General features: G+C 36.6%; 1 protein-coding gene across 7 annotated transcripts in view; it reads right to left on the bottom strand.

Moving 5' to 3' along the window:
• Positions 1-18,499, bottom strand: part of Dcc (DCC netrin 1 receptor) — a 1,202,110-nt gene that overhangs the window by 786,774 nt on the left and 396,837 nt on the right. For all 7 annotated transcript variants that reach the window (XM_004855173.3, XM_021236635.2, XM_004855172.3 and 4 more), the window contains exon 2: positions 6,682-7,002. In XM_004855173.3, coding sequence (XP_004855230.1) covers positions 6,682-7,002 — 321 coding nt within the window. The remainder of the gene's footprint in view (positions 1-6,681; positions 7,003-18,499) is intronic.

An 18,499-nucleotide genomic window follows, 5' to 3' on the forward strand; every position in this document is an offset into this window, starting at 1 on the left:
AGAAGCAGAAAAAACAAAAAATTGCAAACTTGCCCTGAATCATAAAATCACTTACCAAGATAAAAAAACCAAAGTGTTTTCCTAGAAGATTATTTATAAGCTTATTTTAAAAATTATACATCTAATTTTTAGGAGTTATTGTGTGTTATTATTGAATGTATAGCTTTAATACCAAAATTGCTCATCTCAGAAGAAAACATCCACATCATAGGATTTCCCTGTAGAATTGATATCTGTAAAGGACTAAATTGGTAAGTAAAATCAATTATTATTTTCCTTTATTTATATTTTAGAGAATTTAATTGAATAAAAAGAGATGAGTGACTAATGACTGACTGAATAGAAAATTATTCCATGGCTAACTCTAGTCCTTAGACTGAGAAGCAAAGTGAGAAGAGGACATGGTATATCCAGAATTAGGTCATCTGAGTTGCAGTCTTTGCAATAGAAAAGTCAGTTACTTTCTTTTACTCTCTTATCTGTCAATTTGACTCTCTTTCACTTGGCTTTTTTGAATATTGTAAGATAATGTGCATAGAAGCATTTTCTAGAGATATATAAAGCAATTCAAAAGTTTTAATACTAAGAGGTAAATGCTCAAAAATTAACAAAAGACAAATCTATCTGGAAAATTCCACAGGAACTCGATAATGTAGCCTGCATGGGGTCATTATACTTGAGGAGTGGCTGGTCTCAGCCCATCTCCTATAGTGTTACTAAAAGTAGAATTGCACTTTCAAGCCATGCTCCTCAGAGCCTGCAGGGGAAGTGTGTGAGCAAGTAGCTGTATAGGTCACCAGGGAAAGTGAAATAAGTTTGGATTTTCATGATTATTCAGAGGAGCTCGGTTGTATCTGGTTTTATTTACATTATTATAGATTTATTTTCCTTGAAGAAGGAAGACAGTCATATGAAACTCCCAGACTAGACTACCAGGAAGCCCATTTTTAAAAAATTCATTAAGTTTATTGGTACATTTTAGGTATACAATATGATGACATTCATTGTTGGGAATTTGTACCTGAGATATCTTGGTTCTTATTTTTTCCCCATTCCCCTGCCCTCCCTTCAACCCCCCAACCCTTCCCTATTTACAAAGACTTTGTTTCTGCTTTTTCTTTTTCTCATAATTTTTCCTTTCCCTTCTTTCCTTTCCCCTACACCTCCCACTTCTCCTTCCCCTTTCCCTTTGGACCTTTCTTTCCTTCCTATTTCACATTATCTATTATATATTTTGATCCTCATTTACACTTTTAGTTTCTCACACCAGAGAAACTGTTCGGTATTTTGGTGACTATTTTTCAGTTGAAAGGGCTAAGGTAAATGAGAAGGGTACCCTTGTCTTTCTCATAAGTGATACTGGGGGTTGCTCCTAACAGAACACCGAGTTGGCCAATATGAATTGTATTATCTGGATTGACATAATTGCAGGTCAACTGCTTGAAAATAAATCTTTGAGTCAGAGGGATTTTAGTGCTGCTTACCAAAAACTATATGGATTCGATTTTTTGAAAAGTAAATTTGCTTTGCCACTTTGTATTCATAGATTGTAAAGGTGGATAACCGATCCAAGATTATAATATTCATGGCTCAGGAATTGTAGCCTATATATCTCCCGAACCCAAAATGCTTTGTAAAATCCCATGGGAATATTAAAAGTAGTCATTTCTAAATAATAATAATTGTAATAACACAATAACCATTATTAAGTCTATTTATAGTACTATTGTCCTTGAACATAAATCTTCTTAGCACTAGAGTTTTACATCCCAGATGTCATTTAAAAACCACCACACCCTTAAGAAGTAGGTTATTATTTTGCCTGTTGAATATAAGAGAATTGAGAAGTTCAGATAGCTGGCAGCATCTGGAGTAGGGAAGATATGCTTGGCCAGATCTAGTTCCTCTTGATTGTATGGATTGTGGAAGAATGTGAAACTAACACTTTTCTTTTAAAGTGACATAAATATTCCAACAGAGTCCACCTGCTAATTCCAAGGTCCTTAATAGTTAATTTGTAGGAAATTCAGATATAAAATTATTCCAACTCAGTCTGAAAGGGAAATAAACTTCTCTGTAGCTAAAGCTGGACTTGTAAACAGGGAAAGATGACTTCCCTCCATTACTTTTTTTTTGGTGGTACTGGAGATTGAACTCAGGACCTTGTGCTTCCCTTCATTACTTTTAACATTCCTGGGCCTGCCTGGGCCCAGCTCCCTCAAACATCTTAGAAATTTTCTTTTTTCTGGCTTCCCGCCATATGCTAATAAGATAAAACTCAGTGCACTGTGTTAACCAATTAACCCGCTGTATGTGAAATTCTGTAACCAATAATGTAAATGAAGGATTGAAACTTGTAACCCTGCCCTTCCCAAAGTGTATAGCAACCCAGCTCTGGCTGATTTGCAGTCAGTCTCTTTGTGGAGAGACTGACCAGACTGACCAGCTGGCATTAAAAATAAAAGCTGTACACGTTGCCTCCCAGATTCCTGGGTGCATCTTCCATTCTCCTGGACTACCTGCATTGGGCTGTAGCTCCAGAGCTATATATTGTGGCTGGCACTTTGCCACTACAAGTCCACCGAGAGTATCTTTATATATGCACAAATGCAGGGAATTTCAAGTAATTAGTCAAGTCCAGTAAAGTTGAAGCAGAGGGGAGAGAGAAGAAAGAGAAGAAAGAAAAAAGGCAGGGAAGAATGAGGTGGACAGAGATCTCCATTTACAGGATAAAGCCCTGTGTCTTCACTGGTAAGATAAATGTCTACAACTAAACATGGAGTATGCTTTAGTAGGTACAGATTGGAGAGCGTGTTAGGAATGGTTTTAGAGATAAATTCACTACAGCCTTTTACTTAGCCTCAATTGTATCCCTAAAGAGAGGAATACTTGGTAGAGAAAGATCCCCAAATTTGTTATATTCGAGCTAATTGCATAAAAATGAAATACCCAGGCTTTAGCTAGTACTGATTTGGTTGCTTTTGAAATGGAGAACTTGAGAGCCCAGCCATTATTTACTACTGGAAATCAGAATTACCAGAGATGCTCACAGTCAGTGCCCTGTTACACTGTGACTTTGAACAAGACATCGGATAGGATGGTAGGCTTCTGTTTATCTTTCCTACTTCTTTCCTCTCTAGCCAAGTGTGCACTCAGAGTGTAAAGAGCACTTGAGAGGTTCCTAGAAAATAGGATGAATGGTGCATGACAAGACCACTGCATAAAACATTCTGACAGATTTCATTTGCCACATTTCGTTTTATCAAAAGGCAGTTTAAGAAGGCAAAAAATGGAAAAAGGGGCATTATATTTAATGGGCTCTCCACTACACCTGAGGGTACAGAACAGATTTTTTTCCACCAGAGCAAAGCCCACTGTTACCTTTTAGTGGTGACTGGTTTATTGACTACTAATGCTTTAAAAATGAGATTAAATCAGGTCCATGCTCTTTATTACAAGGAAGATATATGCCCTTTATGAATTCTAGTGGTTTGGCAATCTTAACCTCGGCAGACATAACATTGATGTATTTTGTGTTGCCAAACAGCATGGTAAGTGTTTAAAATGCTATGAACAGCCTTATTGCCTTGAAATGATACCATCTAATATTAGATTGCAGCTCAATGACTGAATCCATGAGCCTATCCTTGTACAGAATACTAAAGTCAAAGCTACTTTAATATCTTACAGGGAAAGAACCATTCTTCATTTCACCATTGAAAAAGAACATGCAAAAGGGAAGTTGGATTGCAGGAAAGTCGAAACTGCAGCATATCGGGCCAATTTCATTAACAGTGCCGAGGGAGCTACCTTTTGTAATAGGACACCACAGTGCCATCCTGATCCATTGAAACCCACAGAGCATCTCTGGTACTACAGACAACTGATGACTTTGATTCAGAAACTCACAGATGAATTAATCCCACTTCACCTGGAGCATCCTAAGAATGCAGTTTTTGTCTATTCCCCAGCACTTTTCTATTTGCTGCTTTTAATCAATCATAATTATCATTAACTCTCATTCCTCTCTACATGTTATGCTCATCAATCACATTTCAGACACATGTCACTCACAGGGTCCAGGTTTCCATGATCAGAATGTCACCTCACCTGTCTCTTCAGGCTGTCATTGTTAAATCAAGCAGGGTTACCTCTAGACAGGGTAACCAAACATCCTAGTTTCACCTGGTACTGAAGGCCTTCCCAGGACATGGGACTTTCAAATACTAATCCCAGGTCAGTCAGGATGAATCAGAATGGTTGGCTTCACTACCTGTAGGTGAAGACCTTACCCACCAGGATATCTGTGCTGAGGTCAGTCTGGCTTACCTGGCATGGAAGAGTTATAACAAAGATCCATAAACCAGTCAGCCTATGAACAACAGAAATTTGTTTTCATAGTTGTGGAGGCTGGAAGTCTGAGGGATCAGAGTGTGAGCATGACACTTGGTGGGGGACCCCCGTCTGAGCTGTAGACTGCTCACTTATTAAGTTCTCACATGACAAAAAAAAAAGGTGAGAGAGTTTTCTGAATGCCCCCTTACAAGGGCACTAATCAACCTCATGCCCTAATGAACTCCAAGGGCCCCACCTCCTATAATTATTACATTGAAAGTTTGGATTTTACCATAGAAATTTTGATGGGAAAAAACAGTCAGTCTATAATAGAATCCTTAGTGGGGAAAAGAAGCCATAAAAAAGTGGTATGAGGCCAGCTTTGGGAGCTGATGCCATTTCTGAGACTTTTGTTTCTAGTATTACTAACAAAATCTCCTCTTTGAGATTTTAACTTACTTGAATCATCACTAGAAGTGTATATGGGGAGTTGGGGCCCTTCCCAATTGTTCTAGTTACTCTTATCACTGAAAATGGGTTCTGAGTTTGATGAGTCTTCCAGGATAAGACTAAACTAAACTGTCTCTGGGGAAGAATTAAATAGCTAAATAAGAGCCTGTTGGTTCATTTTTTTTCTTCTTTTGTAAGAATTAAAGATTAAGTTTGGAAATGACTCTTCAAATTGGTTTACCCATTTGATGGCTTAGATTTGGCTCAGATTGGGTCCATTTGCTGTTTTTGATGTTCCATATCAAAATTTTAAACATGTAGCTCACTCAAAGTTTTAGTCAAATAATTATAGAAAGAAACAAAAGCAAAATTCAGATTCCATTCCCTGCAGTTCTAACAGTGTAGGGACCAAAAGAAATAATGTTATCTGCTTTCTGACCAGAATATTGGGGCAGAAATAGCAATATCATGGACTGCAGGATATTCAGTACAGTTTTGTCAGAGCCTACCTGCCTTCAATGTATGCAGTGAAAAAGAAAAATAATTCTTCCTATCATTCAGCTGTTCAGTCAGTCTGTTACCAAACATTGAGATATTTGGAAAGAATTGTACAAAATTCTGCTATTCACTTGAGAGTGATTTACTGTAGGTCATGCCATTACAATTAAAATAAAATTAACTTCTCTATGGGCCAAAATAAATTCATAAAAATTCAAAGTCAGTGAAGGTGTAAAACAGAATTAAGAAGTATTTTAATTAAAAATTTAAAAATTATTAATTTTATATTAATAAAAAGTTCTCCCATAAATACAAGCAATGAATTAACTTGAATCAGCTTTTTAAAAAAAATTTGTTAATGCTATTTTGATTATGGAGATCTTCCAACTGTTTCTTCACTAATTTAAGGAGAAAAGTCAGTTAAGACCATGAAGATAAATTTTTTTAAACCTTTCCTTTCTCTTAAAAATATACATTGTTATTAGGAAAATAAATGAATACAGCAAATATGGAAAACAGTAAGAAGATACTTCTACAAATTTGAATTAGATTAGATGTAGGAATCCCACTACTGAGTATATGTATGGAAATCAATATGGCATAAGAATATCTATACTCCCATGTTCACTACAGCCTTATTCACAATGTTTAAGATATGGAATCAAACTAAGTATTATTCAGCCCTGATAAAGAAGGAAATCTTGTTATTTCTAACAGCCTGGGTGAATCTGGAGAATGTTACACTAAGTGAAATAAGCTAGGCATAGAAAAGCAGACACTACCTGAGTTCACTTTAGATGGCATCTAAAAAGTCACATTCATAGAAGAAAGAATAGAATGGTAATCACCAAAGGTGGTTACCAGAGGAGCAGAGGAATGGGGGAATGGGGAGATATCTGACAAAGGGTACCCAGTTTCAGGTAGACAGGAGTACATTTTTGAGATACCACACAGCATTGTGATCATAGTTAACAAATATAATGTGTGCTTCAACATTGCTAAGAGAGTAATTTTAAAAGTTCTCACCACAAAAGATAAGTACATGAGATGATGAATATGCTAATTAGCTTGATATAATCATTCCACAATGTATACATATATCAAAGCATCACATTATACTACTATCCTTTTTATTTTTTTGGTACCGGGGATCGAATTCGGGTCCTTGCGCTTGCGCAGCAGGCAGTGAAACCACTGAGCTAAATCCCCCGCCCAAAACATCACATTATAGCACATAAAATATAATTATTTTTCAGTTAAAAATTAAAATGTACATTGTTTCCATAAAGTATTTTTTCTTATCCCTAAAAAGGAACAAGAAGGGGGGGGGGGGAGGAGGAGGAGGAGGAGGAGGAGGAGGAGGAGGAGGAGGAGGCGGCGGAGAAAAGATCCACATACCTGCTACTGCAACTTTTGCTGTGCGACTAATAATTGACCCAGAATCTCCCAAAGATGCCTCACATTGGTAAACTCCCTCATCTGGCTTATGGTGTCTGGAATGAAGTATGTTTTGTATCAACAGAGACCCATTTGGAAGTTGCTGCTTCCTTTCATCTGTTCCCAAGGGTAGGTGGATGCCATCTTTCTTCCACTTGATAACTGGAACTCCTCGGTCGGACTCTGCAGAGCAGTTTAGAAGGACATTTCCTCCCCGCATTGTGACAGCATCAGAAGGTTCTGACAGGAAGTGCAGGGACGTGAAAGCTTTAATTTGGAAACCTGAAATGAGAACAAAAGGAATTATGCTATACATTCAAAGAAACCTTAGAGTTAAATTCTGTCTTTTCTTTATAAAACTTTTTCAAAAAGGTTAGGGTTTTTAGAAAAGTGTCCAGGAGTAAACATAAAATCTGGGATATTGTGTTAAGAGAAGAAAAGTATCTATTTGAGGAACCCACAATTAGTGAAACAACTTCCTCAAGATAATATTGTGAAAATAAAGAATTCACAAATTCTAAATATGGCTATCATCATATATCAGCCATATTGATAACTTAGACAGAAATAATGAATATTTTCTAAATAAAATCAGTTATTTTAAAGTAGCAATACTTAGTAGAGTGGTAGCTAAAATTTAGGGGATTATTTCCATCTCTTCATTCTTTTTATGGCACTATAAATTGAAGATAAGTTGGTTTATGAAAAATAAATATAAGCAACATCATAGGTAAAATTATTTACAACAAAGCTTAAATGGGTTTTTTAAATAAAAAATACCACCCACAGAAGCATGTCAATAAAGCTACTACTTAAAACCCCTGAAATGTCTCAATTTCCATCTAAATGTTTCTCATGGGCTTAGATATCTGAAAGAATATTATAGTTGGATTTTTTTTTTGTCATCATAAACATAAGTGAATATAAACAACAGGAGGAATAGAAAGTCATTTAGGAATCTCAAAGGGATAAAAAAATATAATTAAAGCATTTTCTTTTTAAGGTTGGCAATACATAGCATTTATCAGAACTCTTGATTGTTAAATCAAAGAACTTGAAAAGGTCTTACGTTGGGCTGAACTTTGGACCAACTATGTATACTTACAGAATCATTCAAATTCAAATGCTTTCAGTTTCATTTTGAACAAGCTCTAAGGCTGAAGATTCTACAATGTCCCCCTAGGAATCTTGTTTTCAATATTTAACCATCCTTAGAGTCTAACTAAATTTCTATGCCCCTGCTTAATTACATTTTCTCCTAAACCACCTTGAGTAAAAATGTAGGGGCAATGAACATTTTCTTGTAAGATTTCTTTATTCTTTTGATGCCGGCATTTTGTTAAAAATACCTAAAATATTTTAGCTTTCACTTTTCTCAGGCCTTAATTTATCTTTATCTTTAAATTCAACATCCAGTTTGGAACTATCTGGTACTAAGATAGGTGGAAGGTGTCCACTAGTTGAACCCTGCTCTAAACTCACTGGATGTAGATTGATTGGGCTGTCAATGCCTCTCCCATCTCTCCAGCATCTCCTCCTTTACCAGAAAAGAATCACAAGCTAGAAAATACTTGTCTAAAGATACACTAAAGATAAGAAACCAGGAGGAAATTCTAATGTTGCTGAATGTCAAGATATTTCCCTAGAATAATGCCTGCAATTTCCATACAAGTAGGATTAATAAAAGAGGAATAAATTTAGAATTCAAGACGGGCAACAATATTAAAAAGCACTTATTGATTTTTTGTTCTTCTTTGGGCCTATATTTTAAATAAAACCTTATGTTGAGCATCTTATTTATGTCATAGAACACATACTACATTTAATGCAGCTGTTTATGACAGCATGTTAATGACCATATGTTATCACAAATATCACATTATCACAAATAAATAATCCACTTACTCTGAAACAGGAAGGTTATGGCAGTTTTCAGTGTTGTGAATACATGGTTTAGAAAAATGAAATAAAGATTAACTTTTCCTAATATAATCACTGGAAATTTGAGGGTTTTTGGGTACTCCTTATTGTAATTTTATTTTGAATATATGACCCTGGAATAAAAGTACCACTTGGGTTACACTCCTAGCTTTTAGAAAAGATGAGCCCCAAGCAAAATGAGTTCTTTGAGAAATAATAATGTTTCCAACGATCCTTTTCATAGTGTTAGCATGTGTTAGACACAAGTAGCCTGACTCTCTTGTGAGGTAATTTACACATGTTTAGGAAATGTTTCATTGAAACATTAATTACAATAACTTCAATTTGGAACACCCACTTCTCCTTTTCTTTTATAGTACTAGTTCCTCTTGGAGAGATATTTGCCATAAGTTCATCATATCTTAATATGAAATAGTTGTATTAATTTATTTCACCCAAAAGTCAATCTGAAATCAACTACACAGAATTAATGAGAAGAGGAAGAGTAAATAGAGAGATGATAATACCAAGGAAGACAAAGAAAAAGTAGACATAAGTTTGTATTCTGTAGATCAAATAGTTATGGTTGGAATTTGGGCACTCAGTGCCATGTAAAAGTATGCCTTTTCTGAGAGCTTGATGAAAGAAGCCATTGGAAAACCACAGAAAATATATTTGAGATTCAAAACCAACCTGCCTACTTTACAACACTGCTCAAGATTTTACATCGTAAAAATGGTGAGGCCTTTGTTCAGAAGAAGCCTAATGGAGAAGTTTCTTGATTTGTTTTGCTTTTATTTTTTAGTATACCCAGTGGTAATTCTCTTCAACCTTCAAATCCATTTCCCAGCCTTTCTTCATAAAAGAAGCAATCCTTCTGGCTCTGATATAGAATTACTTGGCAATTATATTTTTGAATAAATATATTTGAAAATATGAAAAACCTATCTATTAAGAAATTTGTGTAACTGAGATTGACTCCAGATTTCACGGTAAAAAGGAGTGAATCACTTGCCTCTCTAGAGTGTAGACATAAATCAATATATCCATTTAACTAATGGCTGGCTTTCCTAATCCATACTGGTCTGAGAAAAAGTAATTCATTGCCAGAAGTTCATTGGAGGACCTCCTCCTTCTCTTTTTCCCCTACTTCCTTTTTTACTTCTTCTTTTTCTTCCTTTCCTTCCTCTCACCCCATTTCTTTTGTAAAAGAGTAGTTTGTAAACAGATAATAAAACTCTCCAAGTTTTCTAAATGAGTGTATAAAGGCAGGTCTATTTTTGAGGGATGAAGTGAAGGAGAAATATTATCATCTATTTGTTTTAGTTTTATCAGATATAAATAAGTAGCAGAGACAATACTACTGAAGCTCTCAAGTTTATATTACTGAGTATTATCTTAGTCACTTTCTTATCACACTTGTGAGACTCACAAGTTAAAGTAGCAGTTATTTTGGCTCATGTTTTCAGCCCAGAGTCGGGCAGTTATAGGGCAGGAAGGGGATGTTGAAGGGCCTGGGTAGAGCAATGCTGCTCACATCATGGAGACCAGGAAGCAGAGATTGAGGGAAGGAGCTAGGAGGGAGACAGACCCTTCTAGGTCACACCCACAGTGATCTGCTTCTTCCAATGAGACCCCACCTTCTAGCAGCACACTTAGCTGTGGGCTCAACAGTGGATTAACCAAAGGATGAGTACACTGCCTTCATGATCCAATCACCTTCAAGCAGCTCCACCTCTGAACATCTAAAGCTTTTGGGAAATACTCCAGACCTAAACTACAACAAATATCTAGAAATAGAAAATATCTTTAATGTATTTTAGAAACTCTCCCAAATGATCAAGTAGTAAAAATGTTTCAGTAAGCTTAAGTCCCTTTGTGCTTGCTCTCCTTATCATATTCTTGTTCATTTCAAAGCCTAGTCAGTCACAGGAGCAGTCTAACCTAGAATGTGGTTTTTAAGGTATGACATTTTATCTACAATATCAAACATTGTTGGGAGTGAAGAATAATTCCACATGGAGGCAGAAATCCTTTTCTGAGACCAAAATGTAAAAGCTTCTAGTTAAGGCAATAAAAGCTAAAAATGAAATTTATGGAAAGTAGCATGGAAGTGAAAAGAAGCTCCTGGAAGATTTTGAGATTAGAAAATGTCATACAAATCCCCATAGAACCTGACATGAATAATTTTATCTCTTTTAAATTTTATAAACTTTCACTTTGGGATGCTTGGAGTTCCTGACAATGCCTGAATCTTCATCATCAACCCAGTAAACCATGCCACCATTGTTTTTTCTTAGAAATGTATGCCACTACATCTGCTTCTTTCTCTGTTAGACAAAGAGATCTCTATTGAAAGAACCTTAAAAATGATTCTGTGAATGATACAATATAATCTACTTTTAATTCACCCAACATCAATTATATGTACTTTTGTAACTCTTTTCATCAGGCCTGGCAAAAATCTTACAATACGTGTGAGGCTATGGAATAGAATAAGCTGATTTTTTAAAAATTGAACAAATTAACAGAACTTCTAAGCATACATGAACTTCACTGAGTTTAGGATATGAGAATATGTTCTGAAACAGTGGTTTTTAGAGTACCTGTACATCCCCAGGTTAGCAATAGCACCACCACCTGGAAACTGAATTGGAAATGCACAATTCTAGGCCCTGCCTTCTACCTACCCAATCAAACTATGGGTGAAGAATCCAGCAATCCACCCATTAAGATGCTTTCTGGGAATTCTCATGTTAGTTAACTCAAGCTTGAGAACTCTGATCCAAAATATCTGCTGTCCTGGACGAGATTATGGGATTTTCTGTATTCCTCAGACTTTCTTGACACAATTTCATGTATTTGGAAGATTTGTGTAATTTGGGTCAGAGATACTCTAGCAAGTAATTGAACAACTCTTTCTACACCTAGTTTATTAATGTTTACCGTTTGTTTTTCTTTGAATGACTAAAGAAATGGGGAAAGGCCAAGAGAGGGTTATTGTTTACAGTATCTAGTGTTTCTTTTATTATAACCATTTATAATCATTTCCTTTATTATTTAGGGCCCAAATGGCCCTACTCCTTTAAGCCAAATAAAACTTCCCAAGTCAATTGAACATATAGATGCTCCTTAGGCTATTCATAAAAAGAGCTATAAAATTTTTTCTTTTGAATAATTAAAGCAGCAACAACTCTCTCACAAAACAAGTTTTTGTTAAAGTAGCATTCTTTATTACAGTCTTTTTAAATTTTAGGTATAACTGTAGTCTTTCACAATATTGGAAAATCAGATATTTACCTAGTAACCTGCCTCTTAGTCTCACAATGGGCAAAACCAAGCCAGATATGGTGGCACATATCTATAATCCCAGCAGTCTGGAAGGCTGAGGCAGAGGGCAGCAACTTCTAGAAGCCTGGAAAACATAAGGACTTAGGGAAACCCTGCCTCAAAAAAAAAAAAAAAAAAAAAAAAAAAAGCCTGGAGCTGTAGCTCAGCGCAAAGGCCCAAGTTTTAACCCCCGATATCACCAAAGGTTGACGGGGGAGTAGATGGCCAATGCCACTTACTCAGCTGTACCCTGAGGACATACTTTTTGGACTCCATGTTAATGTCGTAATGTAAGACTGAACTGTAGCCAATCCAGTGTGGAAAAAGTATGTACTCACAAAAAGACAGATGAAGTCTTTGTGAAGCTGAAACCAGATAATGCCTGTGTGATAGTTAACTGATTTTGTCAACTTGAGTAAGGGACTAAATTGGATCAGCATAGTTCTGGGTGTGGCTGAAGGGATTTACTGAAGACAGAAGACCCACTCTGGGTGTGAGTGGCACCAATCAACAGGCTTTCTGCCTGAGTGGAATTAAAGGGAAATGAAGAAGGAAAGCTCCCTTCTGTCTTCTTCAGAGGAGCTCCATTCTTCAGCTTCACCTTTGGACGTTGTCTCCTGTGTTCCAGTGCAGACTCTTCAGCCTCCAGCAGAGACCTTTCAACCTTCTCTCAGAGCTTTTGGCCTTCAGATATGAACTTGCATGAGACACTTCACTGAGCTGCAGGCCTTTGACTGGATCCTTTAGATCTCCAGTGCACAGAGCCCTTTCGCACTCCTCCTCACCTGACTCTGTGGACAGCCATTGAAGCCTACCCTGTAAACCCTTATATATTTATATATCTTGCATTAAATCTGTTTCTCTAGTGAGCACTGACTTACATAGCCTGACAAACCAAGATATAAATGTTTAAAGTAACAAAGTGCTTAAGATTTTTTTTTCCCCTCTTTCACGAAAAGCCTGTACAATTATTCACTCAGGAATTCTTAGAAAACAGCTTTTCCAGAATGGACATGAACTGAATGAACTAACTCATCTAGCCAATGACCCATTAATATCACAAGCTCAGAATGCCCTAAACAGAGTATAACACCCCTCAAAGAAACAAGCCACATGAAGAAGTATGATGGCCTCTACATTTATACAAAAGATCCCTAAAACAACCCTGTTCTTTCCATCCCATCAATAGGGGCTTCTCCTCCCTCCTTTCTATACATTCCTTTACTACCAGTCAAGCTGGAGGCTGATTTGAACTTCTGTCCCTGGCCTCCTTTGCCAGGAAACCTGCAATAAACCTCTTAGTTTTTGCAAAAACCAGGGCTATAGTATTGACTTCTATGTATATTAGGTAGCAAGCCCTTGCTCAATATTAGAGTATTAAATGCTTTTTAAAATATTTTGATAAGAAACAAAGTAAAACTGATTGTCAGAAGATGTGATCATTTTTTTAAAAAGACTGTTCAAGCAGGTCATGGTGGCACATGCCTGTAATTGTAGCCACCTTGGAGACTGAAGCAGGAGGATGGCAAGCTTGAGGCCAACCTGGGGAATTGAGAAAGATCCTATCTGAAAATTAAAAATAAAACAAGTAAACAAACAGAAAGGCTATGGATGTATCTCAGCACTCTCTGTTTAATCCCCCATAGCAGGATAAAAAGTTTTGCTCATTCCACTCCTTGCAGAGACATAACATATTTTGAAGCCATTCAACTTTAGCTTTTATTACTAACAAATGTAAATCAGAAATGAATTAAATTTTCTATAACGCAAGGGAGGACTTAGCAGGAAGAAAATCAGGTGTGTTTTACTATGGGAATTTAATAAAGATCATTAAAATGTAGAAAAACCAGGGATAAAAATGAGAAGTTTAAAGAAACAGTCAAAATCCCTCCCTCATTAGAGTTGCCAGATTTAGCTTTCAAAACATAAGGGCACAAATTATATTTAAATTTTATATAAAAAACAAATAAATGTCATAGACTGAACATGCTCTCAACACTTACACTAAATAAATACTGCATAGGACACACTCATACTAAAATATTATTCATATTCACCCAAAGCTTAATTTTACTTATTTTTTGTTTTAGGGATTGAAGCTAAGGCCTCCTGCATACTAGGCAAGGGCTCTACCACTGATCCCCAAAGCCATTAAAACTCAAATTTAACTGGCATCCCGTATTTTATCTTGCTAGGGTATCCCCAATGAAATTCTTTCCTAAGCTATGGCAAAAGTAAGCAAGTAATATATAAAGACATATTACTAGACACAGTTGTCACAGAAGTGCAGAGAAAAGTGAACTCTTGGAAAGCTACCATGATGGAATCAGGAAATGTGATTTTAGTGTCAGGACCTTTGCTGACCTAGTAGGGCACCACCAAACATCCACACAGAAAGGTTGCTGAACCTGATTTGCTCCTCACATGGTGATTCTTCTTTTGCTCTTCTTTATGAAACAGGGAACAAAACTTAGAAATATAAACCCAAGATGTGAAGTTCAAGAAACATCTGCCCCAGCAGAAATCTCTTACTGAGCCCACACAGGCTCCACATTAGAAATTCATAACACATGGGATCTTCTGTAAAGCAGAAGAAGCTTTGCGTAGATCTAAGGTTTTTGTAGGGCAAAAAGTGTGCCCCAGGCAACAGTCTGAGTGTCCTCTGGCTAAATCCATGGTAAAGAAAATGATAAGGGCCAAGTTGGAGTGGGGATAATAACTTCAACCCCTTTCTGCTTCAAGGGCTAAAACTCCAAACCACAGCTTGATTTTGCTGTGTGATACCGGGAAAATTGTAATGGGTTTTTTTTTCAGTTCAATAGGTAACACAGCCCAATATCTAGGTTATCATTTCCCAGGCCTCATGCAAAATTAACACTTAAAAGAGAAACTTTGATGTGCTGCTTAATCTGCCCTGGGTTTGAACCTTTCCCCCTTTTGGTTTGACAGAAGCAACCTAGATTTTTCTTGTTTTATGTTAGTCCTCAGTCCTTCTCAAAATAAGAGGAGGGATAGCACTAGGACACTGAGAAGTGTTTCTGAGAGTAAAACTGATGAGTAAAACTCATACGTTTTACGTATGAGTTAGAGGGTACCAAGTTCATAGGAATAGCACCATCTAAGTGGTAGCCAAGTGGACGAGCATTGGATATGTCCGTAAATGGTAAAGGGACCAATCATATCTTAGTACCTTATTATTAATCAAGTTACCCATATTCACTTTGTTCAAATAAGAAAATATGGACATAAAACCAAATACACTAGTAATTATCTATAACTTAGCTTATCTAGTGATTAACACTATTAAAGTTTGTGTGCAATTCCTTCTATGAAAATATTTATTTTTTTCATTAATAGGACTTGTTTTATTATTCACATTTATTATTTATTATTATTCACATGGAGGATCTTATTTTACACCCAAATCTGAATCTTGTTATTGTGAAGATCCTTCTACACCCATTTTTAATTTGATTTTTTTCCTTTAGGTTTCTTAAAGGGGATCTGATTTGTACCTTATGCCACAGTTTCCACTCTTTGTTTGGATGTAGTGGAAGATTTTTTTCACTTAGCCTATAGAACCTAAAAGTTTGTGTTAAAACCAATGGAAAAAAATTGCATTGATAAAATACAATTGAAATGCTGTACTTTGAAATATTGTTTTAAATATGGCATAAAACATCTCAAAAATAGTCTCATCCCATTCATTTATCCATCTCATATTTATTGACCTTCTACTGTGAAAGATTATTTTCAAGGCTGGAGAAATAACAGTAAAACAAACAGCACAATAATTGCTATCTTTCTAGGTCTAGTATTCTAGTAGGAGAAGACAGTCAATACAGAATTAACTAGGCAATTACATAAAATGTCAGAAGAGTGCTACTGAGGAATAATAAGAATAAAGAAATAGATAGTTGAAGTATATTGGAAAAAGTATCAGTCAGGAGAATTGATATTTGAGCAAAGATCTGAAAGTTGCAAAGAAAGACATTTTAGTCTGCTTGGGGTGTCCTAACAAAACACCTCAGACTAAGTGTTTTTAAAATTAAATATATTCCTCATGGTTTTAGAACCTGGGAAGTCAGGATCCAGGTGACAAGGTAGGTTTCATTCTGAGGCATCACTTTTTTGATTGGTAGGTGGCCACTATCTCACTACATACTTGTACAACTCTCTTTTTTTGTGAGAAGACAGAGAGTTCTGGTGTCTCTTTCTCTTCTTTTAAAAACACTGCTCCACCATGAGGACCCCATCTAAATGTACTTATCTCCCAAGGTCCTACCACCCAATACTATTACATTAGGAGTTAAGGCTTTATTATGTGAATCTTAGGGCAACACAAGGACTCCATAACAAATGATATCTAGATGATAGTCTGCAGGGAAAGAACTCTATAGGCTGAAGGCAGGAAAGCCCTGAGATGTGCATGTGACTAGATTATCTCAGGAATAGCAGGAGGGGGGGGGTGGGGAGAGGGAGAGGGAGAGGGAGAGGGAGAGGGAGAGGGAGAGGGAGAGGGAGAGGGAGAGGGAGAGAGAGAGAGATTTTGATTGATTCCAGAGGGCAAGGTCTGAGAAAGAGGGGAGCTCCTATAAGACCTTGTGGGCAAGTAAAAGAACTTTGCTTTAAGTCTGACAAAGAGGGAAACCTAGTGAATAATTTTGATCAGAATGAAAAGGTCCAACTCATATTCTAAAGCAGTATTGCAGTAGTTCTCAATACAGGCACTATTTTGCCCACGAAAGGACATTTGGCAAGATCGGGAGACACATTAGTTGTCATAACTGGGAGGAGTGCTGTTCGCATGTAGTGGGAATGGGTCAGGGACACTGTAACACGTCTACAATGCACAAAACAGACCCTCCCAGATTTACCCAACTCAAACACTAATAGTGCCAGGATCGAGAAATTCTATTGTAAAGGAAGAGTCAATAAGGATTTGAGGTATAAGAGGTAGGTGTTTCATAGAAGAGATTCTACTTACTCCAAGTAGATCTATAGAGCAAGTTGTGTAATTTACATGAAAAAGAAAAAAAGTACTGTCAATTGCAAAAGAAAGTTCCCAGTACAAGGACCCAAGAGACTTGAGTTCTTATCTGATCTGCTCCTCACTAACCTTCTGAGTCAGGCCACATCACTGGGAATCAATTTACTCATCAATGAAACAGGGAGGTTGAATTAGACAAATTCTGGTATCTCAGCTCTGGCATTATCAAAGTCTATGAACTCATATCTATCACCTTTGTAACTTGCAAAAGAAATTACTTTCAAATTTAGGAGGAAAGATATTACATGAAGAGATTTGGTATGATCACCTTGCAGTCAGTTTATCACAGATTAAAATGAGACCACAAAGAGATGCGTTTACTGAAAGTGCCAAGAAACCAACAACCTACCTCATTAGCCATAAAATAGACAGTCTAATCTTTTTCTCTTGAAGATAAAGGACTACAGAGGTCACTCTGCTGACAAAGCATGAACTGCTTTATTATGATTCATGAGAAATGAAGTATTCATCTTGTGGAAACTCCTATTACAAATATGAAGGATTAATTCCATAAAGGTCTGACAGGTCTAGCAAAAGCCATAAAAATTCAGCAAACCCCATGGTTGACATTGTGGCATAAAGTCTGATGCAGGGATCCAGAGTGAGAAAACATTTGTATTATGATGAGTCCAATTTTTTTTCTAAATGCAGGCTAAAAGTTTTCATTAAAATGGTGTCATTCATTTCATTGAGGTATTTACTGTATGTTATCTCAGAAGAAATGTGATAGTTTCCTGCTTAGTACATAAATGATATCAAGAAGGAAAACCCAGCATGATAATAATAGTAATGTCAGAGTTGGAACTGAGAACCAATGAGTTTTACACTGCTCAGGAGGTAGAAAATGAAAGAGCCCTTTCAAATAACTTGTTTTATTGGATGGCGATTTAGGGTCCATGGAGATGACTCTGAGAGGAAGAATGATATCCCTTGGGAGGAGCAGAACCACAAGGGGACTTCTGAACTCAGTACGGATATGCAATACATATATGATTTATGTGAACAGCAAGAATGAAAGACTTCTTCACGTGACCTCACCTAGAGGAAACTAAAACGTGAAGGAACAACCATGTCTCTTACATAAAAGGGCTAACTACATACAGGAATTAAAATTTGCACCTTCTAGAAATGTCCTAATTAGAACTTTTCCTCAAATCCAGTGGTTAGTACCTTGAGCAACTCCCCCACCAACGCTCAGGCGCACACACTAGCAGGCACAGCAGGCAGGAACTAGTGCTTCATGGAGGTATCCACTTGACTTTTGATGTGGTGTAACACTGAATGATACCTCAGAATTGGTTTAAATGTTACTCCAGATGATAAACATTAATTGCCATCAAGTTGCCATTTGTCAAAATAGAAAATTTAGTCCCAGGCCAGTAAAGATGTAGAAAGTTCACTGAACAGCAGTAACAGAACCAGCTCTTAGAAGTGATAGCCCTTTATTATATCCCTCAGTAGCTTCCATCTTTCTATTAA

The sequence above is a fragment of the Heterocephalus glaber genome, unplaced genomic scaffold, assembly GCF_053883595.1.
Source record: "Heterocephalus glaber isolate CG9 unplaced genomic scaffold, H.glaber_assembly_v1.0 deba00000331, whole genome shotgun sequence".
NCBI lineage: Eukaryota > Metazoa > Chordata > Mammalia > Rodentia > Bathyergidae > Heterocephalus > Heterocephalus glaber.